Source organism: Grammomys surdaster, unplaced genomic scaffold, assembly GCF_004785775.1.
Source record: "Grammomys surdaster isolate TR1022 unplaced genomic scaffold, NIH_TR_1.0 125357, whole genome shotgun sequence".
Lineage (NCBI taxonomy): Eukaryota > Metazoa > Chordata > Mammalia > Rodentia > Muridae > Grammomys > Grammomys surdaster.
This window is the reverse complement of record NW_021620229.1, coordinates 809,962-826,400: the sequence shown is the minus strand read 5'-3', so window position 1 is coordinate 826,400 and position 16,439 is coordinate 809,962. Positions and strand designations below refer to the sequence as shown.

General features: G+C 35.9%; 1 protein-coding gene across 2 annotated transcripts in view; it reads left to right on the top strand.

Annotated features, from left to right (window-relative positions):
- Window positions 1-16,439, top strand: part of Nup58 (nucleoporin 58) — a 45,708-nt gene that overhangs the window by 2,262 nt on the left and 27,007 nt on the right. For both annotated transcript variants that reach the window (XM_028785867.1, XM_028785866.1), the window contains exons 2-11: window positions 1,436-1,578; window positions 3,209-3,358; window positions 4,395-4,532; window positions 6,122-6,232; window positions 8,120-8,144; window positions 9,354-9,419; window positions 10,313-10,487; window positions 14,181-14,260; window positions 15,658-15,776; window positions 16,168-16,250. In XM_028785867.1, coding sequence (XP_028641700.1) covers window positions 1,436-1,578; window positions 3,209-3,358; window positions 4,395-4,532; window positions 6,122-6,232; window positions 8,120-8,144; window positions 9,354-9,419; window positions 10,313-10,487; window positions 14,181-14,260; window positions 15,658-15,776; window positions 16,168-16,250 — 1,090 coding nt within the window. The remainder of the gene's footprint in view (window positions 1-1,435; window positions 1,579-3,208; window positions 3,359-4,394; window positions 4,533-6,121; window positions 6,233-8,119; window positions 8,145-9,353; window positions 9,420-10,312; window positions 10,488-14,180; window positions 14,261-15,657; window positions 15,777-16,167; window positions 16,251-16,439) is intronic.

Below are 16,439 nucleotides of genomic sequence, written 5' to 3'. Positions count from 1 at the left end.
TGTGTCTGTGTCTGTGTCTGTGTCTGTGTCTGTGTCTGTGTCTGTGTGTTTTGGGATTACACCTGACGCTTTGTGCTTAGTAGACAAGCCTCCATCCCTGAGCCATGCCCCAGCCTCTTGTTAAATGTTTTAAAACAAGTATTATGCTGCACTGAATGCAGGTCTTACACAGTGGAAGTGCTGTACTATGGAACTGTACCCCACTGCTCTTTCTACATTTTATTTCATGACAGATTCAGAAGTCTAAGCTGACCTAGAACTCATTTGAAGTTTGGGTAGGCTTTGATTTGACAATCCTGCTACTTGCCTAAGGAGCTGATATTTACAGACCTATGCCACCAACTCTAGATGCCCCTTTTTTTTTTTTAAATTTGAGACTGTTTCATTAAGTTGTTCAGGTAAGCTTGAAATTTGTAATTTCATGAATAACTGGGATTACAGGCATGTTCCTATGCTTGGTGTGATTTTGACTTTCAGGAGAGGCAGAATTGGAAGTAATAAATACATAACATGGGTAGTACATTTTCCCATTGTTTTATGTGTTATAGTCTCTTAATTTTCTATATGATTTTTGAGGTATCAAATTATTGAAACTTCTTGGTTATTTTTATAATCTTTGTCCCTGTAGGAAGCAAATTTGGATGTCTGAGGGTTGAGATAAACAAGTTTTGAACTTCACAGTCCCCTGTTTTTACCAGCTGTCCTTTATTTAGGTTTCCAGAGGCTTTGTAAAGAGCTTCTTCTGTAAACACAGTCTTGACAGAGGACATGATATGTACCTGTAGCAGTAAAGGGGCAGCAGTAACCTACCTAGAGTAATTTATGTCTTTTTATGTGAGTTGTTGAACTATTATATTTAGAAGTGGACTGTTCTCAATTAGTTCAAAGGAAAAACAGTCCTCTTTGGCCATTTAAGATATGCTAGGGGTCTAGTGAAGACTTGAGGGCATGTGCTCCTTGTTGATGCTTATCTTGTGATCTGACATCCTAGTTGCTATAGAGTGTGCTTTCCCAGCCTTGTTGTGTTCCTTGCTTTTGTAGTAGTGAGGTTTGAATGGTGCACATGCTAAGCAAGTGCTACTGCTGAGTATGTCTTAGCCACACTTTTGCTTTTTAAATTTTGAGGTGTGGTCTCATTAAGGTTCCCACACTGTCCTTGAATGCACTGTGTAGCCCACACAGGCCGAGAAGGCATGATTCTTTTGCCTCCCAAATAGCTAACAGGTTCAGTATTGTATTATTTAAGATGAACTTTATTTACATTTGACTTGTTTTTAAGGAGAAAAAGAAGGTGTTTGAATTTGTTAGGTGTATTTCTTTTCATGTCTTTTGGATCATAGATTTTACAAGAGAAAACAATTTTAAACACTTAATTTTTTATTTTTCCAAAGTAAATATTAGCCATAGCAGACTTTGTTTTGTTTCTATAAACAAGCACACCTTCTGTGGGGCTCAACTTTGGAACTCTTGGAAGCTCTGCTACCCCAGCATCTACATCTGCTTCTGCCAGTGGTTTTGGAACAGGACTCTTTGGATCTAAGCCTGCCACTGGATTCACTCTAGGAGGAACAAGTGCAGGTAAGGAGGATGGTCTCGTTCTCAGGATGAATGAGACATTTCTTTCTTGGTTTCCATCCTCTGTCTTTATTTAAGAAGCCATCACTGGAATTGGGTGTTTGTATGGGTGAAGGAGCAGCTCCAGACAAGCACTTGAAAGTTGTAAAATCAACAAAAATCAAGATGATTTTTGAAAATTATATAATACAGTTTTTTTTTCTTTAGTAAAGATGCTTAAGGCAGTTTACCAATTTAAGTTTTGATATTAAAATAGAAAAAAAGTATAGTTCTTGGAAGTTTCCGGTACACATTTGAGTGATAGCTTTTGAGTGATAGTACTTTATAGCTTTAGTACTATATGCTTCAAATATCTTTCCTTATTTACCTCTTACTCTCCAGGGAAAATGCTGTGCTTGTTGCTGTAGTACATATATGAGTCTTACTTCAAGTGTGTTATTCTCTGAAAGTGGGATCTGACCATTCAGTTTGTCTGTCAGTTTGTCTCTGGGAATAACAGCTACAATCATAAAATTAGTTCTGGGCAAGAATTTTTGCGAAGGGAACAAACTTTGCTTTTCTAATGAATGGTGGATCTTCTCTTGTACTATTTCAGAGTAGGGGAAGAAGAATGATTATAAAGAACTAACTTTGTATGGATTCCACATAATTGTTTTTCAAAAACTGTTCATTATTTGGGTATATAAAAATTGAATGCTTCAATGTCGTGCCTGTGTATGTTATAGATGTATTTTAAACAGGTAGTTTTGGATGCGGATCCAAAACTTTCACTAGTTGCCTTAAAAAAAAAAATTAACCAGCAGCAAGGACTAAACCTCACAAACACAAAGGCAAGTGCTCTTCCACTGAGAACTGTGCTCCCAGCTCCATAATTCTATGATGTTATAAATAACTAAAAGCTTTCAGGTATGACATGACTGTTAACATCTTACAACTTTTCAGAAGACAACAAAACCGGGACTTGATTCTAAGGCTGTCACATAGTCCTTTTTCCATTAAAAAGCTACATACCTAAAAATGTAATTAACATAAATTCCACATCCAAAACTACCTATGTGACGTCAATGTTTTTGACAGTAATCTAGCAATATTTTTGAAATAAAATTAATAATAAGATTTTGAACTAAAGCAATGCAAAGGAAGGAAAAAGTATCAGGGTTTCTTTCTTTCTTGAGTAATTGAATTGACTGAGGTGCCGATGCTAGCAGGCTTTTGTGTTGTGGTCAGATGCATGACTCAAAGGTACAATAACCAGTGGGGATTCAGATAGGCATAGATTTAGGCTCACGGATAAGTGTGGTGGTGCATGCTCTTTCAGTAGTAGGGAAGCTAACACAGTAGGGTTGCTCTTTTTATACATATCAGTATATCAGGTTAGCTTAGAATTCACAGAGATTGCCTAGCTCTGTCTCCTGAGTGTTGAATCAAAGGTGTGAGCTAACACACCCATCTTGCATTTCTTTTTCTTAATCTAAAGGTTTTATATTCACCATGATTTAGTCCCAACTTGTGTATCTCTATCCTACTTCTTATGGTAGAGAAAGGGATCACAGGTATAAAAAACTAATTAAGACCAGCATAATATCTGTATTATTAAGATAAAAATGAGATTTTTTTTTTTTTTTTGAAACAGGAACAGCAGCTACTACATCTGCGTCTACAACAGGCTTCAGTTTAGGATTCAGTAAACCTGCAGCATCTGCCACACCATTTGCCCTGCCTGTCACTTCTACCTCAGCTAGTGGTCTTACTCTCTCGTCTGCTCTGACATCAACTCCAGCAGGTGAGACAGAATGGGAAGAAAATTAAATTTGTTGGTTATATTAAATTTTTTTCCAGTTAGAGAATATCAGTAGCCATTTATTTAAATTAAGCAACTCTGGGCTGGGGAGATGCTTCAGTGGGTAAATTGTTTTGCTGTACAAGCATAACAATCTTAAAAGCACAACTATACTTTGGGAAATTTATTTGAATTAGTTACTGATTTTGTCCTATACAGTTACTGACTTTTCAGAGTCAGGCTTAGTGATCCACACCTATGATTTGGGAGGGAGCCACAGGAAGATCTTGAGTTCAAGGCAAGGCTTGGTTATGTAACAAGACTATCTAGAAAAAAATAAGTTAGCATTGCCTATTAAAGCTGTTGGGAATCTTGAAATATGGTCTCTACTACTTAGAGTAAAGAGTCAGAGGAGTGAAGTGTAGAGATGTTTTTAGCTTGTTTGTTTTTAAGAGACTGTAGATGGCAAAAAGTGTAAAGACATTTGTCAACTTACCTAGTTCATGATCCATTTACTTTTAAAGGCAGAATTGTTGGCTTGGATTAAAAACCATATTGTTGTTTAGAATTAGATACTGGGTACCATTGTAATAGTTCCCAAAGCTATTTTGTTGGATGAGGGGGAAACGGGGGAAGGGAGTGTCACTAGTTTCTGCCTTAAAACTACTATTACTCTTTAAGTATTTCCAAAGTTTTCTTGAGCAAATGGTTTCACATGTGTCTAAATTCTGGTTTTGAGAATGTACTCCTATTGTTTTTTTGTTGTTGCTGTTGTTGTTGTTTTAAGGATTTATTTATTTACTTTATATATGTGAGTACACTGTCCCTCTCTTCAGACACACCAGAAGAGGGCATCAGATCCCATTACAGATGTGTGAACCACCATGAGGTTGCTGGGAATTGAACTCAGGACCTCTGGAATAGCAGTCAGTGCTCTTAACTAACCTCTGAGTTGTCTTTCCAGCTCCTCCCTGTGGTGTTTTAAAGTGCTGTTTCTATATGAAGGCTGTTCATCTCTTTCTCTGTCTTTTACTTTCAGCATCCACAGGATTTACTTTGAATAACTTGGGAGCAACACCAGCCACAACTACAACAGCATCAACGGGGCTTTCTTTAGGGGGAGCCTTAGCTGGTTTGGGAGGTTCACTTTTCCAGAGTGGAAACACAGCAACATCCGGTAATTGATAGTATTTCATTTCCAAAAGTAAATACTTGTGTTTAAATTTACTTTAACTTAGCTGCTAAAAAGAATACTTTTTCTTATAATCTGTTTTCTTTCAGTATGAAAACCAAAATAATTTTCTATGTAAGTGAACATCTTAGCCATATTTTAGAACAGGTTGTTCCTTTACTTCAGTGAGCCTTTTTAAAGAAAGATTCAGAAAATTGCCACAGAAATTTGTCTTTTAAATAAATGTTAGTTCAGTTATCTTAGTCAGGGGGTGTGGTTTAGTGGTGATTCTTGTTTAGTGTAAATTATAAGAAAGGTTTATATCCTAACTTCATGTATTAGAGCCAGAAAAACCTGTGTTCTAGGTATGGTTTTCATTCTAGAAGTCAGCCAAGAGTATTTTTGAGAGTGAATAAAGCTTTCCTGTTATTTGAAGACATTGTGATTATTTCATGTGGGAGTATATAACCTCAGGAGTTTCCATGGTTTACCAATTAGAAGTTGATATATATTTAAATGTAGAAACCATGGAATTCTTAGGCCCATTTATAATAGCTTCTTCTTTGGTTGTATAAGGTGAAAAAAACATGGCCTGATGGTTTCTGCCAAAGAACCTAGTAATTCTGTAAAGATCCGGGCAACTCAAGGGAAGGAAAGCAGTGGGTCAGGATAACCTGTAGAAATCTGTAGTGTTCAAGTTTGCCTTATCTTTTGATTGCTAGTTTTTGCCATTCTCCAGTTTTGTATTTACTCAAAACACCTTCCACTAACCAGACATATAATGACTGTATCATGCCTGCCTGTAGAATAAGCATATAAACATTTTTCACACAGATTCGTATGAAGTCAAAATGAAAATACAATAAAAAGGAGAGGCAAGAGTTCATTTTGGTTTTTTTTTTGTTGTTGTTTTTTTGTTGTCGTCGTTGTTGTTGTTTTCGAGACAGGGTTTCTCTGTGTAGTCCTGGCTGTCCTGGCACTCACTCAGTAGACCAGGCTGGCCTCATACTCAGAAATCCGTCTGCCTCTGCCTCCCAAGTGCTGGGATTAAAGGCGTGCGCCACCACTGCCCGGCAAGAGTTCATTTTATAACCTCCTATCACTCTGAAATTTTTTTCCCATTGCTGTAACCAAATACTTGATAGAAGTAACTTGAGCTCCATGAAAGGGAGTATAGCAGAGGTTACAGCATAGCAGCCGGGGCAGCACTGCGTGTGCTGCCAAGAGCTTCCTGGCTTGTTCATATCTCCACGGGTCAGAAAGGAGAGGCTTCTCAGCCATATCAGAACCATTTCTTGGACTCTTGACATAGTACTCAATGCTTATTTTATGCCTATGCTAACTTAAAAATGCCATTGACTTTAAAAATAGAATGTTTACCTATATCAAGTTAGATATGGTCAGGCCCTTTGATAATGGAAGATCCCAACTTCCAAACTAAATATATTATTGAATCCAACAAGCTTATCAATATTTGCCCAAATCATGCCCCAGATTTGTTTCCTACTCTTAAAACAAATAGGAAGAAAATTTATGGTCTTAAAGTCAGGAAAGTTGATAAATGGTGTTGATAGTGATGTTTCATTCATTTATAGGTCTTGGACAAAATGCTTTAAGCTTGTCTTTGGGGTCTACAGCACCTACTTCAGCTGCCAACAATGAAGGCCTTGGTGGTATAGATTTTAGTACCTCATCAGATAAAAAGAGTAAGTAATGTTACTCCAGTGTTCTAACAGCATTGTTAGGATGCTTGCAGGTTTCTCAGAACTCCTGGAAAGATCACTAGTATAATTGACCACTAAGACTCATTAGTATGGCATCTTCATGTTTGTTCACGTTGTCATCAGTATTTCACAAATTCTATATGTTGAGCATAAACTATTGACTTTTGTAAATAGTTTATATCTTATATAGGTATGTTAACATATATGTTAATGCTTATTTGTAAATCAGGACAATGATCTGTATATTTTGTAATCTACTCTTTCTCAGTTAACATTGGAAATTCTTAAGTTATTATTCTATTGCTGTGCTAAAACACCATGACCAAGGCAACTCCAGAAGAGTTATTTGGCTTACATTCCAGAGGGCTAATAGTCAGTTATAACAGAGCAGAGATGGTAGGTGACAGGCAACTGGATCTTCACTTAACAGCCCACAACAAGTATAGCAAACAGAAAGTAGAGAGAGCAGACTGCAAACTGGGAATGGCATGTGGTTTTTGAAAACTGAGCCAGCCCTGGGTGACAGAATTCTCCAGCAGAGCTATACATCCTAGTCCTACCCAAATTGCCACAAACTGGGGTCTTGAGTATTTAGATTTTATGGGGGACATCTTATTCCAACCACCACAGTACTTTAGTTTTAAGTAAATGAGCTATTTAGGTAAATAAAATTAAATCCCTAGTTTTTGTTAACCTGTCTCATCAAATCTTAGACTTCGTTTATAGAAGGAAGGTTCTGCATTTGGAAATGTTGAGCAGTGAAAGATAATGATGAATTAATTATTCCATATTTTGTGGAAAAATAAATATGAATAGTCACGAAAGAACTAAAAACCCACTTATATTGAAAGTAAGTGACATGATGTTAAAATGTAGAGTATTTGATTTTTCCATGCTTTCTCACATTTTAACATCTCTGAAATCAGTATGTGTCTTATGGATTCAGTTTTAGAAATTAATGAATGGACTGTGCTATGTATGAGACAGAAATTCAATTAGTGTTGAATAACTTAATAAGAGCAATACCTCGGAAAATACACGAATCACAAAATTGAGGAGTTGACAAATGGAGAAAACATATTTACCCAATGAACATTTGAAGAAAATGTTTTACCTCACTACTACTGTAAGAAATAGATGTTGAATGGTAGTGGATTGGCATTTTAAGCAATGTTCATTGTTGAGGGTGTGATGTAGTCTGTGCTTGTGGCAGATGGGACAGTTCATTGAAACAGTTGTCTTAAAGGATTGCGAATGCTTTCTGGATAGTTAGGTTGGAGAAGTTGGGACATTGATAGTGGTGATGGTGGTGTTTAAGTTTCTAGAGTTAAAAACTGGTAGACAGGGACAAACAGTCCATACAAAAAAAACTTTAGGCAGAGGCAGGCAGATTTCTTAGTTCAAGGCTTGCCTGGTCTACAGAGTTGAGTTCCAGGACAGCCAGGGCTATACAGAGAAACCCTTTCTTGAAAAAACAAAAACAAAAGAAAAAGAAAAAATTGTTTCATCTTGAGGGAGTACATGCTGAGCTCTGTAATGTCTGCTTGGTGTCAGATCTCCATTACAATGTTGTGTTTCTTCCTTCAGGAAATCACATACTTGTTCTTGTATTTTATTTAATTTTGTTAATTTAGAACTTGGGCCAGGCAGTGGTGGCTCACGCCTTTAACCCCAGCACTTGGGAGGCAGAGGCAGGCGGATTTCTGAGTTTGAGGCCAACCTGGTCTACTGAGTGAGTTCCAGGACAACCTGGACTACACAGAGAAACGCTGTCTCGAAAAACAAAAACAAAACAAAAAAATTAGAACTTGGAATGTGTTAATGTTGTTAAACAATCCATTTTTACATGAAGCTTCTTGAATTTTTTAGGTGATAAAACGGGAACAAGACCAGAGTAAGTTTATAATTTAACTTTAAAAAATTCTAATTATATTTTATTTACTAAATTGTTGGCAGATTGTATAGATGCAAATAGATTATAAACAGGCATACATTTAGAAGGCAAAAATTTGTGTTTGCCAAAAATGATAAATTACTCTGGAAACCTTCTGAAATGTCAAATCTTTGATTATTAGTCATTGAGAAAATTTAAAGCCATTTTTATGAAAACGTGGTTGACATTTCCCAGTAATACAGATACATTAGTTTTAGCCTTGTCAGTGCTGAGTATTGACCCAGGACCTTGTACCTGCTACATGAGCGCTTTACTACTGAGTTATTCCTGCAGCCCTTACAGTGTCAGTTTTATATACAAATTCCTACTCCAGTACATTTCACTTCCTCCAGTCTTCAGCCAAGGTAATACCTTCCATATATATTGTTTGAATGCTTGGAATGTGGCCGTTCTTTTACTTGCCAGTTAACTGCTTAGTTTATGAATCACTTGTTAAATGAATCATTTGTAAGGACATAGTCAGGTTCACTTCCTCACAAACATGTATTGCTTTAACCTATTAAAGTTGAATATCTATGAGACTGGAAGTGTTTCAATTAACAGTTAGCTGAACATATATAAACCAAAATTGAAAGCTTTAAAAGTTTTAAATGAAGGGTCTGAGAGATTGGGGGTTCTAGCCAGCACTGTAAAGTGACTCTGTTACAGCAGGATAAATTTTAATTATTGTCTGTGTTGTTTGTAATTATGTCAGTAGGCTGTATTTTCCCATTTGAGTGAAAGTTATGAAATACTAAATTATGCTTAAAAATATAATCTCATGAAAAAAGCTGCAGGATTTTTTAATATCTTAATTTTTTAAATTGAATGTCAATCACAGAATCTTTGAATCAGAAGAAACTTAGTTCAATGTCTCATTCAGTCTAGTATTTTCTGATTTTTTTTTTTAGATATTTAAATACTTTTCAGGATATTTACTATGAACACCAATCTTTGGTAAGAAATATTGGTGTCAAATAAATTGTTAAAGTTAATTTCCAGTCAAGAAAGTTGTTTTCTTTATAAAGACTAGAATAAAAACATTAGTAGAGAACATAGCTGTATTTTCATTTCTTAACAGGAAAATAAAACCCATTTGTCAATTCTTAGACTCTAGCTGTATCTATGCTTTTGTAGATGGCACTAATGCAGGGGTGGCTTTTTTCTTAGGGATAGTAAAGCACTGAAAGATGAAAACCTGCCTCCTGTCATCTGCCAGGATGTTGAAAATCTCCAGTAAGTACCATCTATAATTAGATAAATACAATTTGAAAAAAATTTCAGTACATTTTAGGAGAAACATCTTTTTGCAAAATATTTTATGGGCCAGACCTTCCCACATCAATCATTAATCAAGAAAATGCCCAACAGACTTGTCCACAGGCCAGTCTGATGGAGGCAGTTCCTTAATTAAGATTCTCTTTCCAAGTGTCTCTAGTTTGTGACAAGTTAACAAAAAAATAGCATGCACACACAAATAATGTTGAAAATTTTTAATCAGAAAAGTAAGAATTAAAATTCTGTAAGTACCATTATATTAAAAAGTGTGTCAAGTGGTGGTGGCATATGTCTTTAATCCCAGTACTTGGAAGGCAGAGGCTTATGAATCTCTGTGAGTTCAAGGCCAGCCTGGTGTACAAATATAGTTCTAGGAAAACCAGGGCTGTTACACAGAGAAATCCTGTCTGGAAAAAGGGAAAAAAAAAGTGTGAATTAAAGTTTTCAAATTTTAGACTATGACCAGCTTATTTTAAATATACTTTGTTTTCTCTAGGAAAAAAAAATTTATTTTTTTTAAATCTCAGTCTCTTTTTGTTTTTTTTTTTTGTTTTTGTTTTCCTGAAGAGTTACTTTATGTGTATGAGTGTTTTGCCTGCTTGTATGTCTGTGCATTGTGTCTGATGCCTGTGCAGGTCAGAAGAGGGCCTTGAACTGGAGTTATAGGTGGTTGTGAGGGGATTGTGAGCAGGCGTGTGGGTGCTGGGAACTGAACCTGGGACTTGTGCTCGAGTAGTTTATTGCTCTAGCTGTCGAGCCATCTCTTCAGCCCATCTCCATACACGTCATTTCCATCCCTCCCTTTCCCTCTACCCTCCATTCCTATCACTTGTGTTCTTTTAATGTTTTAGGAAATTTGTCAAGGAACAAAAACAGGTCCAAGAAGAAATTAGTCGAATGTCTTCCAAAGCGATGCTTAAAGTCCAGGAAGACATCAAGGCCCTGAAGCAGCTTCTATCGTTGGCTGCCAGTGGGTTGCAGAGGAACACACTTAATATCGACAAACTGAAGTTAGAAACTGCTCAGGTATGCCAGTTGACAGCCATATTTCTCTCTCCCTATCCCCCCACCCCCTTGTGTGTGTGTGTTCCTGAAGTAGGAATTTACTTAAGTATGAAGTTTGATATTTACACACCATTAAGAAAACCATAGCATTCATAAAATTCTAAATTGCTATGTTAGTACTTTTTATTCCATGTTAAATATGAACTCTATATGTATATATAGCAATATCCTACCTTAGTTTATAGTTATGCTTTTTACCCTAAATTAGTTTTCATTACAGCCATTTGAAATAGATACGGTTGTCCTTATTATGTAATTAGATCTGTAGAGAACTTTGTTCAGAGGCTGAAGAACAGTCCCTGCTAGTTCCGCTCTTAACCATGAACTCTCATAAGTGCTTCTGGCTGAGCTTACCTTATAAAGGAAGAAAATACCTAGACAGAAAGTGTTTTCTAATTTGTGAGTTATTAGATTAAAAACTATGATATGCCTTGTTAGTATTAAGTTTAACTGGTTATTTGCTATTCTTGGTTAAACCTGCATAGTGAGAATAACAAGACTAATATCTGTCACTTGTGACTACTGAAATTTTTCCATCTGTGGCATTATACATATAATACAGATAAGTGGTTCTTAGCTACCTCATAGAAGGAGAGTGGTAATATATGAATTACTTGTGTTTTATGTGTTGTAATTAAAAAGTCATCCTTTTATATCATCTTGACTGAGTTATTGGTAAGTTTCTTTCTTTCTTTTTTTTTTTTTTTTTTGGGTTTTCGAGACAGGGTTTCTCTGTGTAGCCCTGGCTGTCCTGGAACTCACTCTGTAGACCAGGGTGGCCTCGAACTCATAAATCCGCCTGCCTCTGCCTCCCAAGTGCTGGGATTAAAGGCGTGCGCCACCACTGCCCAGCTGTTATTGGTAAGTTTTATGTGATGCCTTTTTACTCTAGGCTTATCCATTGCTCCTCAAAGTGAAGTTATAGAATTTTCAGTAGAACATCCAATGGTAGCTTTGTAATATGTCTTTTAAGTCATTTATTTAAGAATACTTAATAATCTTTTAAAAAATACTATTAAAATAGCTCTTCTAAACTATGATGTTTAAAAGAAATTGGAAGACTTTCTTTTCTCAGGGTCCTACTGCCTAATCTTTTCATTAAATATGAACACAATATTCATCTGTGTTTTTCTCGGTCATTTTTTGGTCATTTTCTCATTGAGTACTTTGTAGAAAAAATGTTAATTATGCTTTAAATAAGTGAATATTTAGGCTTTGGTTAAACATAAAATCATATGAAACTGAATTTTGTATATGAAATACATAAATTATAAATACATAATGCATAAATGTGAAATACATAAATTATATGTTCATAAAACATTACCATTAGTAATGGAGGTGGCAAACTAAGAGAATCTGTGTTAGTCAAGGTTCTCTAGGGGACCAGGACTTACAGAATAAATCTATATGTATACACAGAAGGGGAATTTATTAGACTGGCCCACAGGCTGTGGTCTAGCTTGTCCAACAATGGCTGTCTACCAACCAGTTTCTTCAGTCCATGAGGCTGGATATTGCAGCTGGTCTTCAGTAAATGCTGGACTCCCAAAGAAATAGACTTTAATATCCATGAAGAAATGGACTTTCCAGTGAGAATAAGAGCAAGCAGGCCAAGAGAATAAGCTTGCTTCTTCCATATCCTTTATATAGGGTGACACTAGGTATGGCCCAGATTAAAGGTGGATCTTCCCACCTCAAAGATCTGGGTTAGAAGTGGGCCTTCCTCCTTCCAATGATTTCATTGAAGAAGAAGGAAAAAAAAAGCCTCTCAGATGAGGGTTTTCGTTAATTCCTGATGTGTAATCAAGTTGACAACTAAGAATAGCTGAGATCAAACCCAACATTATTCATGGATACACTATTATTTTAAAACTGGATGATTTCATCATAAGTGTGTGATATCTGTATGTAGCAGAGTTGGTAAGTCTTTTGAGATAAAAAGATAGTGAGGCTAAATGAAATAGTGAAAGACTTAAATAGGTAATAAAGCACAGACGGCAGGCAGATCTTTAAGGAAGTGCCACCTGACATTTCTTCACAAAGTTTTAAAGTCTATGTGAAGAACTAATCCTCACCCAAAGTTTGAACTTTCAGTTTAAGTAAGTACACTGAGTCCTTTGTGACATTATCACCAATCTTTACCCCCAAATTTTTTTGAAGAAAGCCTTCCTAAGAAATAAAAAGATTCTTTGAAGGTTGACTAATGGATACAAAGCTTCATAAACTATCTATCTATCTATCCATCCATCCATCCGTCCGTCCATCCATCCTATCATGTTTTTGGCAAAGTAAGTACTACATAAGTTAATAAGTTAAATAAGTTGTTTGTGTTCTTTTGTGTTTCTTTGATTAGAGTGGATACCAGATGGTTTATTGATGCCATGTTGTTGGGTTTAGTTGCCATAGCATTCAATGAACTGTTTTAAAAATCTGTATTTTTCGAGGACTTTGGGCTTTATAAAGGGACCAAAAACTGATTTTGCTAAAAACAGACAGACAAAAACCCTTAAATCAATGAGATATAATGTGTCCAGGCACAAAGGACTTAAATGGACAGTTTTACCATGAGTCTAATGTATGATGATGTTTATGTTGTGTCTGGAAAGGTTTTTAAGTATTACCAAGGTTTGTGTTCAGGAAAGAGAAGAGACAGATGCCAGGAGTATGACCCAGGCATATGTGAAGATCTGCCAACAGCTTGTTACTGCAGGATGTCTATGTTCACATAAGTAGGTAGTGAGAGGTGCTGGAGTGGTAGAAACCCAAGGCTAAGAAGGCCATGCATACCTGGTATAGTAGTAATGCAGGAGACGTAGTTAGGAGGCTGAGGCAGGGGCATTGTGAGTTGAGGCTAGTCTGGATTATATAATAGGGTGTTTTCTCAAAAACATTTTGACTTTAACAGCTTGGTAGTTTAATAAGGGGAAAAAGTTACTGTAGGGAACATAAATTTACGTTACTTATTTTTAAAAGTAAATTAAAAAATAGAGGTTGAAAAGAGCAGTGGAATGTCAGGAATAAGGAGTATAAGGTGTTAAAAAAGAGAGTATTAGTCCTAAAGACTCATTGGATAGAAGGTAAGATGGACTGAGGAAGAGTAGAAGATTGTAGGCTTCCCACACAGTGTATTAGTGGTTCTGTGAACCACTTCCTCGTCTGTGAGAAGAGAAGCAGCTGTGTCAGAGGCTTATTCTTGACTGACTGACAGCATGAGTAACGCTTTGAGTAATGTGAGTGTGTGGTGTCGGCTATCCAGATGGCAACCCTTGCTCACGTCAGCTCGTCAGCTTCTGCTTTGTTCTAACTGCTTGCCTTTTCTTAAAAATAGTATTTTCTACATTTTTGTAGTGAAGACTTTTAAACAGTACCATAATCCTTTCATTGTGGTTTAGTTCATTTTACAAAATTGCAGAATTTTATGCATAGTTGCTCAAAAAAGATCAGTATAATTATCATAAAATTTATTGAAAATTTGTCTTTTGAAAGAGGTTTCAGCAGCATGTAAAGCAGCTCGTTCTATTGTTTTTAAAAGCCTGTCCATTTAGTTGTTTGACATCTCTGTTAAGAAATAGTTTGTATACTCGCCTCTTACCTGGTGTGTTTGTTTGTTTGTTTGTTTCCTTTATGTGCTTTTAAAATCTGATGTATTAGGAGTTAAAGAATGCTGAAATAGCTTTAAGAACCCAGAAAACACCACCTGGACTACAACATGAAAATACAGCTCCTGCCGAGTAAGTTACTGGATTTTTTTTTTTTTTTGACAGAAGTTTTTAATTTTACAACAACAGAGTAGTAATCATTCACAGAATTTTTGGTTTGCTACATGGGAAGGCTGAACTTGAATCTTTATAAGGATTTCTTCTAATTATCCTAAGAGAGAGTGGTTTATTTATGTTTCACTAAAAGGCTAAGATCTGAATTTCCAACTACCTTTGATAAGATAGCAGCATGACAGAGTCCATTTGTTCATTGACTACAGCCAGTGTGCTCCACTCTGGCCTTGTGCTACCTCTTCTTTCAGTCCCTCACTTCTAGTCTTAGTGACCTTGGAGGTGAGGGTTATACGTGCATGATTCTTGCTCCTGTACTTTCCTTTTTCCTTTTCCTTAAGGAAGTTATTTTAGAATTGCATATGTACTATTTACCCAAATACCCTACTTACTAAATTATCATGTGTATTTTGTTTCTACATTCTGTATGTCTGTTTACATCCCTCCCGCAACACCTCGTATTGTTTGCAAACATAATGGCTTCTTAAGGATAATTGCTTACATAACACTACAGTTTAACCAAGTTCAGGAAATAACTGATACACATCTACTCAGATTAGCATGACATGCTTCCATACTGATTTCATCACCTTGCCCTTTTCATACTAACAGTATAGTTGATGTTGATGTTGCCAAAAATTTTGCACCTACTCATCCCTCCCCTGCTCCATCTTATTTTTCTACCTCTTTCCCTGGCATGTGCCTTACCACTATATTGCCCTCCCAGCCATCAATTACACGTTTCTTATAGAAAACACATAAATTTCTTTTACTATTCTAAATCTGTTAAATACTTGATTATAAAATTTAGTGATAGCTGTACTTTGATTAAACTTTTCAAACTTTTAGACTTCTAGAGAACATGAGAAAATAGTAGTACAAAGAATCTGTATAAATCCTTCACTGTCGCTAATGGTAACATGCTGTAGAACTATATTGTAATTATCAATAGTAGCAAACTAACATTGGTAAACCATTTTTAACTAAAACAGCTTAGAATTTTACTGATTTCCCTCCTTCTCATTAGTGCATGTTTCCCCTCCCTGGATCCTGTTTGGGGTTATGTTGCATTCATTTGTAATTTTCTTTAATCTCTACCTTTCTTTAATAGGTGAGTCCTAACTTGTGTTAGATGACCTTGCTACTTCTGTAAAGTCACTTTATAATGTGTCTTCCATAATTGGAATAATGATACATCAGTAATATTCAATGCTTGGGAGCTTTCTTCAGTGATATCTGTGAATTATATCCTTATCCTAAATTGAAGGCCCCACTTAAAAGAGGGCATTTACTTACTTATTTGTATTTTTAAGTATAAAGGAAATAATGTTTCAAATATTTGGTATAACTCTTTATAGCTACTTCAGAATCTTGGTTCAGCAGTTTGAGGTACAGCTTCAACAGTACAGACAACAGATCGAAGAACTAGAAAACCATCTTGCCACTCAAGCAAACAATTCACATATAACTCCTCAAGGTAACATCCCTACTCTGGTAATTCTGTGATAGCACAACTGTGTTATTGATGGGTGGTTAAACTTGGATAGTAGGTGTGCAAACAACTGTTAGTATTTGTCTTAAGCTGTTCTACGAAAATTTTCTAAAAAGTCTTTGGTAAGTCTTAGTTCCCTGGAAATGCTTTATTGTAAATAATTACTTTTATGACAAGAGGAGACAGTCTAGAACTTCCCCTTCCTTCCTAGGTTTCTGATGGAAATGTCCTCTCAGTCTTCTTAGCCTGTGTCTTCTGTATTGTAAAAGACCATAGATAGTCTTTTCCTTCTACATATTAACTGCCAAAACTAGGTCAGAGTAGTAGAAAAATAACATTAATTATTACATATTTGTTTCATAATTTTCTCTTACAGATTTATCAATGGCTATGCAGAAAATTTATCAAACATTTGTAGCTTTAGCTGCACAACTTCAGTCTATTCATGAAAATGTCAAGGTAAGCATTCATTGCCAGTTCACCTGTCTGCATTTAGGATCTTGGGAATAACTGATGTTAATACCCATTTTCCCTCATCACTATTGTTAGCAGTTATACAGAGCTGGTATGTGTTTGTGTGATGCTTGTGTAACCTACATTCAGATTGTTTCCATCTCTTTTCTAGTATAAATTGTACTATAGAAAACA